Source organism: Punica granatum, chromosome 5, assembly GCF_007655135.1.
Source record: "Punica granatum isolate Tunisia-2019 chromosome 5, ASM765513v2, whole genome shotgun sequence".
NCBI lineage: Eukaryota > Viridiplantae > Streptophyta > Magnoliopsida > Myrtales > Lythraceae > Punica > Punica granatum.
In genome coordinates, this window is record NC_045131.1 from 6,901,801 (window position 1) to 6,914,909 (window position 13,109).

The 13,109-nt window shown below is 37.4% G+C and overlaps 2 protein-coding genes across 2 annotated transcripts; both read left to right on the forward strand.

Annotated features, from left to right (window-relative positions):
- Positions 1 to 5: 5 nt before the first annotated feature.
- On the forward strand, positions 6 to 788 carry LOC116207965 (velvet complex subunit B-like). The gene has a single exon (XM_031541112.1). The coding sequence runs from the start codon at positions 6 to 8 to the stop codon at positions 786 to 788; it is 783 nt and encodes a 260-aa protein (XP_031396972.1).
- Positions 789 to 955: 167 nt separating this feature from the next.
- On the forward strand, positions 956 to 1,447 carry LOC116207966 (salivary glue protein Sgs-3-like). The gene has a single exon (XM_031541113.1). It carries the CDS (start codon positions 956 to 958, stop codon positions 1,445 to 1,447), a length of 492 nt encoding a protein of 163 aa, XP_031396973.1.
- The last annotated feature ends 11,662 nt before the right edge of the window (positions 1,448 to 13,109 follow it).

Genomic DNA, 13,109 nt, shown 5'->3' on the forward strand with positions numbered 1-13,109 from the left:
GTCCGATGGGTTTGGATCCGGATGGAAGGAGGTATGCCGGCGCCACACCCTGGAATCCTGCTCCAAATAGCTATGTTGTACAGACGGAGATGTATATTGTTCGTCCAACAGCCTCTAGCGGATATGTCTATCCTCGGAAGGCCGGTTACAGGATGAACTATGACTTCGACGATAATAGCCAGTGGCACAGGAATCCTTCGGTGCCTAGCTGGCCTGTCAATGACCGTCCACCAAAAGTCGAGGAATTCCTTACCAAGGACCAAACTGAAGCAAGCCGGCCCTCAGGGTTCAACAGCCCTCCTCCGACTCCAGGGAATTGGGGACAAAACTCTTACCCAGCTGAATTCGAGGAACCGTACACTAGATACCACAATGAAGCGAGCCGGCCCGTCCGGTCAGGCATCCCCCCTCCAGTCACAGGAAACTGGGCCCAAAATCATACCCCCACAAACTATGGCACATATCCCGTCCCATCGGGGTATCCCTCTTATTGGCCGAGCAGGATCGAGAGGAGTACTGCAGAACCACCGCCGTCTTTTGGCTCTGGAGGTAGGGCTAACCCTAGCAGGGAAAACTCTCATCATCAACCAGAACCAAGTCAAGGCTCGAGCCTCAGCAGGCCCATATATGACATTGACAAAGCGGTAGAATACCTAAAGGAAACGCTCAAGCCTTTCTCCAGCCAAACAGCCCGCCCAGTTCCCAGTAGCCCATGGCCCCGAGCCCGGAACCAGCAGTGCATAAAAGAGATGGTGCTGGACCGGGAATTCCCGGCATGGAAGATGTGAAGACACATAATAAACCATCTCTAGAGCCGAACACGACAGATGCGGCTCATACAGGTACAATTACCAGCAGGCCGACCACGACAGATACGGCTTATACAGGTAGCGACATTGGCAGGCCGAACACGATGGATGCAACTCATACGGGTGCTATCGCTCATACGGGTACTATGACTAGCAGGCCAAACGTGACGGATGCGGCTTATACAGGTAGTATCACTGGCAGGCCAAACACGATGGATGCAACTCATACGGGTACTACGACTAGTAGGCCGAACACAATGGATGCAGCATATAAAGGTAGTACCACTAGCAGGCCGAACACAATGGATGCAGCATATACAGGTAGTACCACTAGCAGGCCGAACACAATGGATGCAGCTCATACAGGTACTACGACTAGCAGGCTGAACACAATGGATGCGACGTATACAGGTAGCACTAGCAGGCCGAACAAGACGGATGCAGCTTATACGGGTGCTATGACTAGCAGGCCAAATGGGACGGATGCGGCTTATACAGGTAGTACCGGCAAGCCGAACACTACAGATGCAGCTTATACAGCTTCTATGACTAGCAGGCCGAACGCGACGGATACGGCTCATACGGGTACAATTACTAGCAGGGAACTTGCAAAGAGGTTTAATGGACTTCTGATGTGACTGCTCATGTACGATGAATATATTGAAACATGCATTTGTATGAAACTCTTTTTTTTTTTTTTGTGTGCGTGTCTGAGTTTCAAGGAGATGCTTCTGCTATATGCAGATATCATATATCTATCTATGCTTGTATATTGGCATCAATGTTGTACGACATAGTGATGATGAACGTCACCAATCTTCTTCATGAATCTCTTTCAAACTTTTGAATGGGGAGTACCGGAGGGAAATTGGAGGTTGGTGATTCAAATGGAACACATTATTTCTTCATTTCGAATGTCGGCAATTCTCTGAATTCTTCGATTTACAGGGGAGACTCTCATTGGCTAGTAGTAACAAATAAACTTAAAACATGTAGATTTAAGGGCAATAATTTTAGATGATCCAGTGACTCAGGATGCTTATTAGGAGTGATCATGGAATCGTCCTTTCGAAAGATTGATTCTTTGACGTGCAGGATCCTGGATTCAAAAAAGCTGTCCATCTTGAAAACAGTAATCAATCAAGCACTTACGGCGGAAGTATAAATGTGTATTGGAATTGTCTTTAGAGGCTGATGAGTGGTTTTGTAAAGCCTCCGCTTCCCGTATCCTTTTCCCGATATCTTTCTGTATCATTGCAAATTAACACAAAACTTTGGATGTAGACTTTGAAGGTATGCACCTCAACGGGGAGTAACAAACGATGCTTAGTATGTACAGTGGATTGGAAACCGAAAGGAATGGAATCGCAACACTGAAAGACCCAACTTTGACAATGAATCCAATTCCATTTCATTTTCATTCGATTCGACAGAATATGATATAGAGGTTGCACATTTAGACCAGCTCGAATCGTATTTTATGTCTTGTTTATGGCCACTGAAATCCTATTATGACAGATATCATGATTCTTGGGGCAGCTAGATAAGATTTTTTGGTCGGGTGCGCCTTTAGACCAACTCGAATCGTATTTTATGTCTTCTTTACGGTTGATGAAATCTTATTATGATAGATATCGTGATTCTTGGGGCGGCTAAATAAGATTTTTCAGTCGGGTGCGTATTTAGACCAGCTCGAATCATATTTTATGTCTTCTTTACAGCTGCTGAAATCTTATTATGACAGATATCGTGTATCTTCGGGGGCCTAGATAAGATTTTTCGGTCAGGTGCACATTTAGACCAGCTCGAATCATAATTTATGTCTTGTTTACGGCTTCTGAAATCTTATTATGACAGATACTGCGATTCTTGGGGCAGCTAGATAAGATTTTTTCGGTCAAGTGCGCATTTTTACCAGCTTGAATCGTATTTGAAGTCTTCTTTATGCCGCTGAAATCTCATTATGACAGATATCGTGATTGTTGAGGCGATTAGATACGATTTTTCGGTTGGAAAAACTTTCTTTGACAGGATAAGATAAGATGAAGCTTCCTGCTGCTTAAAAGGGAATCCGTATACTTAGGCCTCCTTCGTCACCCCCTCCCCCCCCCCCCCCCCCACAAAAAGAATCCGGATGAGGAAGAATGTGATGCTTGGCAGTCGAGTGAATAAGATGAATCTCTATATAAGGTTTTACAAGACAGATATCATCACGGAGATGCATTTGGTTGTTTCAACATCGAAAGAGAGATCCTTCGGTTCGACCATGTCTCACCATCGAGCGTACAGAGCCCATGACCCCTCTGAACGGGTAGACTCGTGGAAGGAACCAGGGACAAGAGCCAATCCCGGGAGTCGTCCGATCGGGGCGGATCCTGATGGAAGAGCTAGTCTGATCGGGACTTATGTCACCGCCTGTAATCCTAGTCAGGATACTCCGAAGAGCTACTTAGTCCAGAAGGAGACGTATATTGCTCCTCTACTGGCCTTCACCGGATATGGTTATCCTCCGAATGCTGATCACGGGAAGGACAATGATGTCGTTGATAGTAACCGGCGGAGAAGGCCTCCTCCGATGCCACAACATAACAGTAAATCGTCACCAGAGCCAAACGCAGTGGATGCAGCTAATACGGGCACAATCGATTGCAGGGAAGCTGCAAAGAGGTTTAATGGAGTCCTAATGTCACTGGAGCCAAATACGGCGGATGCCCCGGGAACAATTGATTGCAGGCAAGCTGCAAAGAAGTATAATGGAGTCCTAATGTCACCGGAGCCAAACACGGCGGATGCCACGGGCACAATTGATTGCAGGGAAGCTGCAAAGAAGTATAATGGACTCCTAATGTCACCAGAGCCGAACACGCGGATGCCACGGGGGGAGCTCGAGTACATACCCGACCCAATCTAAGGCCCAATCTAGGGGATTGGCGCAACAATTTGGCCCAAAATGTTTAAGTCCAAGTTTCCAACAATCCCATAGGCGAGTCTTTATTAACCACTTTTACTTACTCTTCTCCATCAATGTGGGGTTTTAGGGCGTTACATAATGTGAGTGCTCCTAAGCATTTACATGATCATGTGATGAATATGTTGTACAGTTTACGTATAATCCGTTTTTCCATTTCGAATTTCTGTATGGACTGCAGGGAGATGTTTCTGCTCTTTGTGTATAGTATATGTATATATGCATAGGCATGGTTGTTATATACTGTATCAGTCTACCATGTTTTGCTTCCTATCATAGCATATAATTGGAGATCAGTACAGTGCACGGACGATTTCAAAGTCGACTTTTATCCGATGGAGAAGACTGGTGATCCATTGCTGAACTTATTAAATTCTAAGAGCTCCGATAGAATCGATACTAATATAACGATTGGATCCTCACATCTCTAATCAAATTACTCATTCAATGAGTGATCTCAATATTATTTCCCGAAGAGAATTCAAACATCCACCCTCTAAAATACCATGTTTCGTGGTTTCGTATTTTTGAGTAATTTTTTCGTGCATTGTCTTCCCCCTTTTGAATGGAGAGATTTGGAGGGAGATGATTCGGACATAGTTTAATGACAGGAGGTTCGGTTCGTTGTAGAGTTGGAATGTTTTATATAAAATCTGAATTTTGCATTGTATATTACAGGGTTTGATTTTAAAATTAACCATTGTAATCATTTTTTCAATCTTTAATTTTAAGACCGTGATCAATAAAGACTTCACATTTGAAACAAGGGTAATTCTCATATTACAACAGTAGAACCCACATCTTATCTTGCAAGAATAAAATATATATATTAGGAAAAATTATACATATAGCCCATTACTTTTGGACCTTTTTCTAATTTTATCCCAGTTATTATGTTTTTATTCGTTTTCATCCGGTAATTTTGCTTACTTTTCTATCTTAGTCCTTTTCCTTTATTTTTCCTTGTTTTCGTCCTATACCTTTGCTTGTTTTTCTATTTTATACTTTTGGTTAATTTTCTATTACAGAACAATCAAATTTTAATCCTCAACTTTAATTGCATTTTCCTCGTTCTCTTTTTTCTTTTAACTTTGTTCTAGGATTTATACATTATATTTGCCTTATCTTCTTCTTTAATTTTTCAGCCATAACTCTGAAATGAAATTATATGAAATAAAAAAAATTCAGGAAAAGAAACTATTATTAAAAAAAAAAGATAATGGAGGCTACAAATGGCGAGAGGGGCGACCTATAGGTTCGATAGCAGATACCATCGAGCAGAAGAGGTCATTGGCCACCTTCAATTATATCCCCCTCTCTTTTTGAAAATAAAAAGTTAAATTTATAATTTGAAAAAAAACTTAAAACAAATATACTGAACCTACAGAGAATGAGAGCGACCACTGCAATGTTTTCATTGTTCTAACCCAGAGAGAGAGAGAGGCGTAGATTTGAGAACAATCATGATGGCAGGGGCTTGTGGCACCACCACTTCCCTGAGTGAGGTCCTCAATGACATTACCAAAAGCGTTATGCCCAATTTTGGGCCCCTATCTGATACCTTTTCAGTCTCTCTTTGCATGGAGCAAGGGGGACAAAACATAGGGTCATTAACCATCTCGTCTGCACATTGGTGTCTGACATTTGCCCTCCGATACTCACTTTCCCCATGTAATTTTCCTACTTTTTATTATAATTTTTTAAAATTTTAATTATTATAATTTTTAAATTTTAATCTTTAAATTTTTTAAAAATATTTTTACCATAAAATTACATTTTTTTCAAGAGATTTAAACACAATAAGATTAAAGAAAGAAATGTATAACACCGAGGACAAGATTAAAAATAAAAGAGAGAGAGAATTAGGAAACAGAAAAGCAACCATGAAGAAAAGGAACAAAAATAAAGGAAAAGGATTTAAAAGAAAAATTAGGCAAAATTACGTTATGAAAAAAAAAGTGGGCTAAATTATAAAGAAGTCCAAAGGTGACGAGCTTAAAGTATAATTTTCTCATAATATAATCGAGAAAATTTTATATGTAATGGTTATATGTAACGGAGTTCAGGTGACAAAACTACAACCCTTTAGGGTATCCCAATTTCTATTAATTTTCATAAATATCATAAAAATAAAAAATATTAAGAGTTTTGTAATTTTGTCACTTGGATACTGTTACATGCAATCATTAATAAAATCTTGAGCTATATCTATATCTATATTTATATTTATATTTATATTTGTATCTATATATATATATATGGAAATAAAATCCCGAGCTCAATTTTCAGGCCGTCACAATATCAAAAATATAAAATGAAACTCTCTCTCGTCACCAATTTTTGAAGTTCTGAGGATGAAAATATTGTCTATTCCAAATATTGACCTCAAGATAGGCAATTTAATTATAGCTAAGTCTCTTGGCTTTAGATAAATTTTGCTGGTTCTTATTATATAAACTGATCATTGGATGAGTGGATCTAACCCTTGTACATATTTCTTTTATCAATGAAAGTTGCACAATTTATCAAAAAAAAGGAAAAGAAAAAAAACAATTAAGCTGAAATTTTCAATAATATCATAATTTATTCACGAAATATATATAAAAAATTTAGTACGAAATTTGAATATATTTAGCTCTCCGGAACTGCAGTTGGTCAACTAAATTTAGCCCATTCTTGAGCAAAAATAAATAAATAAATTTAGTCCATTTTATTTTATTTATATCTCTAATTGATTATAATGATTGTTGCCATCAATCAACAACTTGGAGGTCTGAGTAAACTTCACATTTTTTGGGCACATAACTTATGGTGTCTTCTCAATATGTTATTTACTTAACTATGAGACATCAGTTGGGGTCGATGTATACAAAGACAAAGCTCGGGCTAACTCCACAACATTCGATCAATTGCCACTAACAGTCAGCTCACCAGGCAGTCGAGTTTCCACAATCGTACCAATCAAAACTCAAAAATCAGTGACAAGCTTGGTGTCAATTCTCAGAAACCAATCGACCATTAGATTCAAGGCCGATAATGCTGTAGTGCTCTAGCAGCTGTTCTGAATTCAGTCTGATTATTACCCAGAAAAAAGAGCTATCCGGTTGACATAGTTCATCACTTCAATTGTGTGTTAAGCGCATATTGTCTATGCAAAATTTGGGATAAACATATTCTGTGTAGGAAGCCGGCAAGCGCAATGCATGAGAACATAAAATTCGATCTGGAAATAGCTATTCCGCATTCCCATGTTCCCAAATGTCAAAATGAGTATTCCGTACGGAATACGTAGGGAATGGAATTTGCTTTCAAGCGAACCAAACATGCCCTAAAGGAAACGCTCAAGCCTTTCTCCAGCCAAACAGCCCCGTCCAGTTCCCAGCAGCCCATGGCCCTGAGCCCGGAACCAACAGTGCATAAATGAGGTGATGTTGGAGAGGGAATTCCAGGCATGGAAGCTGTGAAGACCATCTCCAGAGCCGAACGCGACGGATGCGGCTCATACAGGTACAATTACTAGCAAGCCGAACATGACGGATGCGGCTTATACAGGTAGCAACACTGGCAGGCCGAATACGATGGATGCAGATTATACGGCTACTATGACTAGCAGGCTGAACGTGACGGATCCGGCTTATACAGGTAGTATCGCCGGCAGGCCAAACACGATGGATGCAGCTCATACGGGTACTACGACTAGCAGGCCGAAAACAATGGATGTGACATATACAGGCAGTACCACTGGCAGGCCAAACACGACGGATGCAGCTCATACGGGTACTTCGACTAGCAGGACGACCACAATGGATGCGGCGTATACAGGTAGTACCACTAGTAGGCCGAATATGACGGATGCAGCTTATGCGGGTACTACGGCTAGCAGGCCGAATTGGATGGATGCAGCTTATAGGTAGTACTGGCAAGCCTAACACTACAGATGCAGCTCATATGGCTGCTATGACTAGCAAACCGAGCGCGACGGATAGGGCTCCTACTGGTATAATTACTAGCCGGGAACTTGCAAAGAGGTTTCATGGACTTCTGATGTGACTGCTTATGTGCTATGAATATGTTGAAACATGTATATGTATGAAACCCTTTTTTTTTTGTTTTTTTGTTTTTTTGTGCGTGTCTGAGTTTCAAGGAGATGCTTCTGCTATATGCAGATATCATATATTTATCTATGCTTGTATATTGACATCAATGTTGTACGACATAGTGATGATGAATGTCACACACTCCTTTTCATGAATCTCTTTCCCATTTTTGGATGGGGAGTACTGGAGGGAAATTGGAGGTTGGTGATTCAAATGGAACACATTATTTCTTCATTTTGAATGCTCGGGAATTCTCTGAATTGTTTCATTTACAGGGGAGACTCTTATTGGCTAGTAGTAACAAATAAACTTAAAACATGTAGTTTTAAGGGCAGTAATTTTAGATGATCCAGTGAATCGGGACGCTCATTAGGAGTGATCATCGAATCGTCCTTTCGAAAGATTGATTCTTTGACGTGCGGGATCCTGGATTCAGAAAACCTGTCCAGCTTGAAAACAATAAACAATCGAGCAGTTATGGCGGAAGTACAAAAGTGTATTGGAATTGTCTTTAGAGGCCGATGAGTGGTTTTGCAAAGCCTCCGCTTCCTGTATACTTTTCCCGATATCTTTCTGTATCGTTGCGCATTAACACAATACTCTGGATGTAGACTTTGCAGCTATGCATCTCAACGGGGAGTAACAAACCATGCTTAGCATGTACAGTGGGTTGGAAACTGAAAGGAATGGAATTGCAACACTGAAAGACCCAACTTTGACAATGAATCCAATTCCATTTCATTTTCCCGCGGAGCAAGAACACGAATGATTATTTCTTCTTAATTATCATCTGGTGGTAGTGCAGGAATTGCGATTTTTATTATTCCCTCGAATTTTGTCATTCTTTCATGATTTTTTTTCTTTTATGTAATTTTACAAATTTGAAACAAGGAAAATTCTTCAGCCTTTTTATATTTGCTTGCTCATTTTAGAACCATCGAAATATATTTAAAAATATACGTATGATTCTGGTGACTTCTACTTGGTTTCTCCTTTTGCTCTCACTGTTAGTTGTTACGGCCACCTGATTTTCTTAGCTAACATCGGAACATGTTTCATTTTACATGACTATAAATATTCCGGCAGGTACTAAATATTTCTTGAAGATTCAAATACTTCTCGACAGCAACGTAGCTTGATTCAGGTGTTTGGACGTCTATTTTTTCTTGAATCACGTCTCGAACTCGAGTGTTGTGAATATAAGAAATCTATGATTAGTAAAATAATTAACAACACTAGATGGTGTTTCAACCAGGCTCGAATCTTGATTAGTCTGGACCCATTGAACTTTTAGATATTACACCGAAAGAGAATACGTCATAGGCATACCTAACCCGGTTAAAATAAATACAAATATTGTTGTCTTCAATTACATCCACAATTTAAGACACACAATTATCGGTTTCCAGAAACAAAAAGAACGGGTCGATCAGCTATACAATCTCCCGCACAAACCTAGCCTTGTCCAACATGTATAAGAGGATTAGCTGAATTAACTCATTTTTTTTTTTATAGATGAGTAACTGATGGAATTACAAACACGTTCGTGCGAAATGTCTCTCTCTCTCTCCATCCTCTGTCGCCCAGAGCCGAAGTGTATGGCCAAAACAGATCTCATCAGGAAGAAAATGGAAAAGAATAAAATTAATTAAACCCTAAATAAAAGGAAACAAAATATGTTTCTATCGAAAGAAATTCTCCCATCAATTATAGCTCATCACGTGTGCTTACACTTATTTTCCGTAATATGTGAAAATAGCCGGGCCATTATATGTGTGTGAAGATTCAATAATATTTCTAGAGTCTCGGAGGAATTTCGTGTCGGATTTGGAGGAAGTGGACCGTGGTTATTGATTCGTGTAATATCGGATATATCTCCGACATATTTTGTTATTTTATCTTTAGATAGGCTAGGAGATAATTTTCTATTTTGATAATATATAGATATCGTATATTGTGGCATATGAGATTTAAATATTTTCTCTGGGGTTTCAATGTACACGCCTATATATATACGTGTTGTCTAGTTCATTTTAACTCTACGCACATCAATCAATTAAACTCGTACTTTTCCTGTCCTTCGTTTATTGCACTTTACTTATCCCGCACTTTCGTTTACCACGCCTTTCTATACTCGCACTTTCACCTTCAACCAAATCCTCGTGAATCAAATCTATCATCGTTTTTGGACCTTTGGAGCGCCAAGGCAAGATCCTATCATCCTTCGGCACCACTTGCCGAAGCTTGTTCAAGGTTTGAGTTTACTTGTATGAGTGATCTTGTTTCATCTTTGGCTTGTTTTCCTGAGGCTGAGGTTTTGGCCGAATTTTATTAAGCTGCCTCCACAGCCGCTTGGCGGTTTTGGACTCTCGTTCGAGTGGATTTTGGTGAAGAACTCTAAACGGCTAAATCCCTGAGCCATAAATCGTCTGAGACGCACTTGGACTTTGAATTTAAAATCTAGTCGCCACTCAATCCGCGGATTTCTAAAGCCGTGGTACGACGTTTTGCATTGGTAGAGCCGGCTAGTGACGCGTTAATTATTGGAATCGCTTCCTGGCACGTTTGTAATCACCACACGCGTGGGCCAACTTGTGTTTGATGTTTTTCACGTGATAAACAACGTGACATGAGAAAATATGGAAGAGACTCTAACAAGTGAGCAAGCGGGTGTTGAATTTCCCGAGTAGTTGCTAGTTAATTATAGCAATCTCATTTGAATTTTTCTAACACAGTGATTAAAGCTCTGGATAAAATTGGGGGGAAATTTAAGTCTCAAAATTGAGGGTAAAAGACGTATCCATGCGATGAAATTGTACCTCGTTACATGACGCGAGAAAACACATAATAGACTTCATCAAGTGGACAAATGAGTATTCAATCACTCGAGTAATTACGAGTTAATTAATTATAGCAATCTCGTTGATTTTGTTCTACCACAGTAAGACAGATTAGGCCTTATTTGAAATGGAGTTAAGTGCATTCCAACTATGTATATAAATATATATATTTATTTAATTGGGTTGTAATAATAAGGTGGATGGAGAAAATAAAAAAAAGTAATGACAGTGTTATTGAATTATGGGAAAAAATGATAAAAATAATGAATTATTACGAGAAAGTCATGATTGTATTGTTAATTGTGAAAAAAGTAATGAATAATTGAGAAAATATAGTATTAAAAATTGAATTGAATTGTAGTAAAGATAAAAAATAAATAAAAAAACACAGAATGGACTTCATCAAGTGGACAAATGAGTATTGAATTGCTCGAGTAATTGCGAGTTAATTAATTATAGCATTGTCATTGATTTTTTTCTACCACATTAATTTCAGATTAGGTTTTATTTGGAAATGGAGTTAAGTGCATTCCAACTATGTATATATGTACATATATTTAATTGGGTTGTAATAATAAGGTAGAGGGAGAAAATGAAAACGTAATGATTGTTTTGTTGAATTATAGGAAAAAGTGAGAAAAAGTAATGAGTAATTACGAGAAAGTAACGATTGTGTTATCAAATTGTGAAAAAAAGTAATGAATAGCTGAGAGAATTTAATATTAAAAATTAAATTGAATGGTAATTAAAACAGAAAATTGAAAAAACACAGAATAGACTTTATCAAGTGAACAAATGAGTATTGAATCACTTGAGTAATTGCGAGTTAATTAATTATAGCAGTCTCATTGATTTTTTTCTACCACATTAAGGTAGATTAGGCCTTGTTTGGAGATGAAGTTAAGTGCATTCCAACTATGTGTGTATATATATATTCAATTGGGTTGTAATCATAAGGTGGAGAGAGAAAATAAAAAAGTAATAGTTATGTTATTGAATTATGGGAAAAAGTAAGAAAAAGTAATGAATAATTACGAGAAAGTAATGATTGTGTTGTTAAATTGTGAAAAAAGTAATACATAATTTAGATAATTTAGTATTAAAAATTGAATTAAATGGTAGTTGAGATAAAAAAAATTGAAAAAGCACAGAATAGACTTCATCAAGTGGACAAATGAATATTGAATCACTCGAGTAGTTGCGAGTTAATTAATTATAGCAATCTCATTGATTTTTTTCTACCACAGTTAGGCAAATTAGGCCTTGTTTGGAAATGGAGTTAAGTGCATTCCAACTATATATATATATATATATATATATTTAATTGAGCTGTAAGATGGATGGAGAAAATAAAAAAAGTAATAATTGTGTTGTTGAATTATGGAAAAAAGTAAAAAAATAATAATGAATAATTACGAGAAAGTAATGATTATATTGTTGAATTGTGGAAAAAGTAATGAATAATTGAGAGAATTTAGTATTAAAAATTGAATTGAATGGTAATTAAGATAAAAAAATTGAAAAAACACATAATAGACTTTATAAAGTAGACAAATGAGTATTGAATCACTTGAGTAATTGCGAGTTAATTAATTATAACAATCTCACTGATTTTTTTTCTACCACATTAGGTTCATATTAGGTCTTGTTTTGAAATGGAGTTAAGTGCATTCCAACTATATATATATATATATATATATACATATATTTAATTGGGTTGTAATAATCGAGGGAGAAAATAAAAAGATAATGATTGTGTTGTTGAATTAAGGAAAAAAATGAGATATAGTAGTGAATAATTACGAAAAAGTAATGAATGTATTGTTGAATTGTGGAAAAAGTAATAAATAATTGAGAAAATTTAGTATTAAAAATTAAATTGAATAGTAATTAAGATTAAAAAAATTAAAAAACACAGAATAGACTTCATCAAGTGGACAAATGTGTGTTGAATCACTCGAGTAATTGCGAGTTAATTAATTATAGCAATCTCATTGATTTTTTTCTACCACATTAAGGCATATTCTATGTGTGTGTGTGTGTGTGTGTGTGTGTGTATATATATATATATATTGGGTTGTAATAATAAAGTGGATGGAAAAAATAAGAAAGTAATGATTGTGTTGTTGAGTTATAAAAAAAGTGAGAAAAATAATGAATAATTACGAGAAAGTAATGATTGTGTTGTTGCATTGTGAAAAAAAATGAATAGTTGAGATAATTTAGTATTAAAAATTGAATTGAATGGTAGTAAAGATAAAAAAAAATTGAAAAAACACAGAATTGACTTCATCAAGTGGACAAACGAGTATTGAAATACTAGAGTAATTGCGAGTTAATTAATTATAGCAATCTCATTGATTTTTTTCTACGACATTTAGGCAGATTAGCCCTC

Coding starts and splice junctions, on each gene's coding strand:
- LOC116207965 (XM_031541112.1), top strand. CDS start 6: ATGGGTTTGGATCCGGATGGAAGGAGGTATGCCGGCGCCACACCCTGG.
- LOC116207966 (XM_031541113.1), top strand. CDS start 956: ATGACTAGCAGGCCAAACGTGACGGATGCGGCTTATACAGGTAGTATC.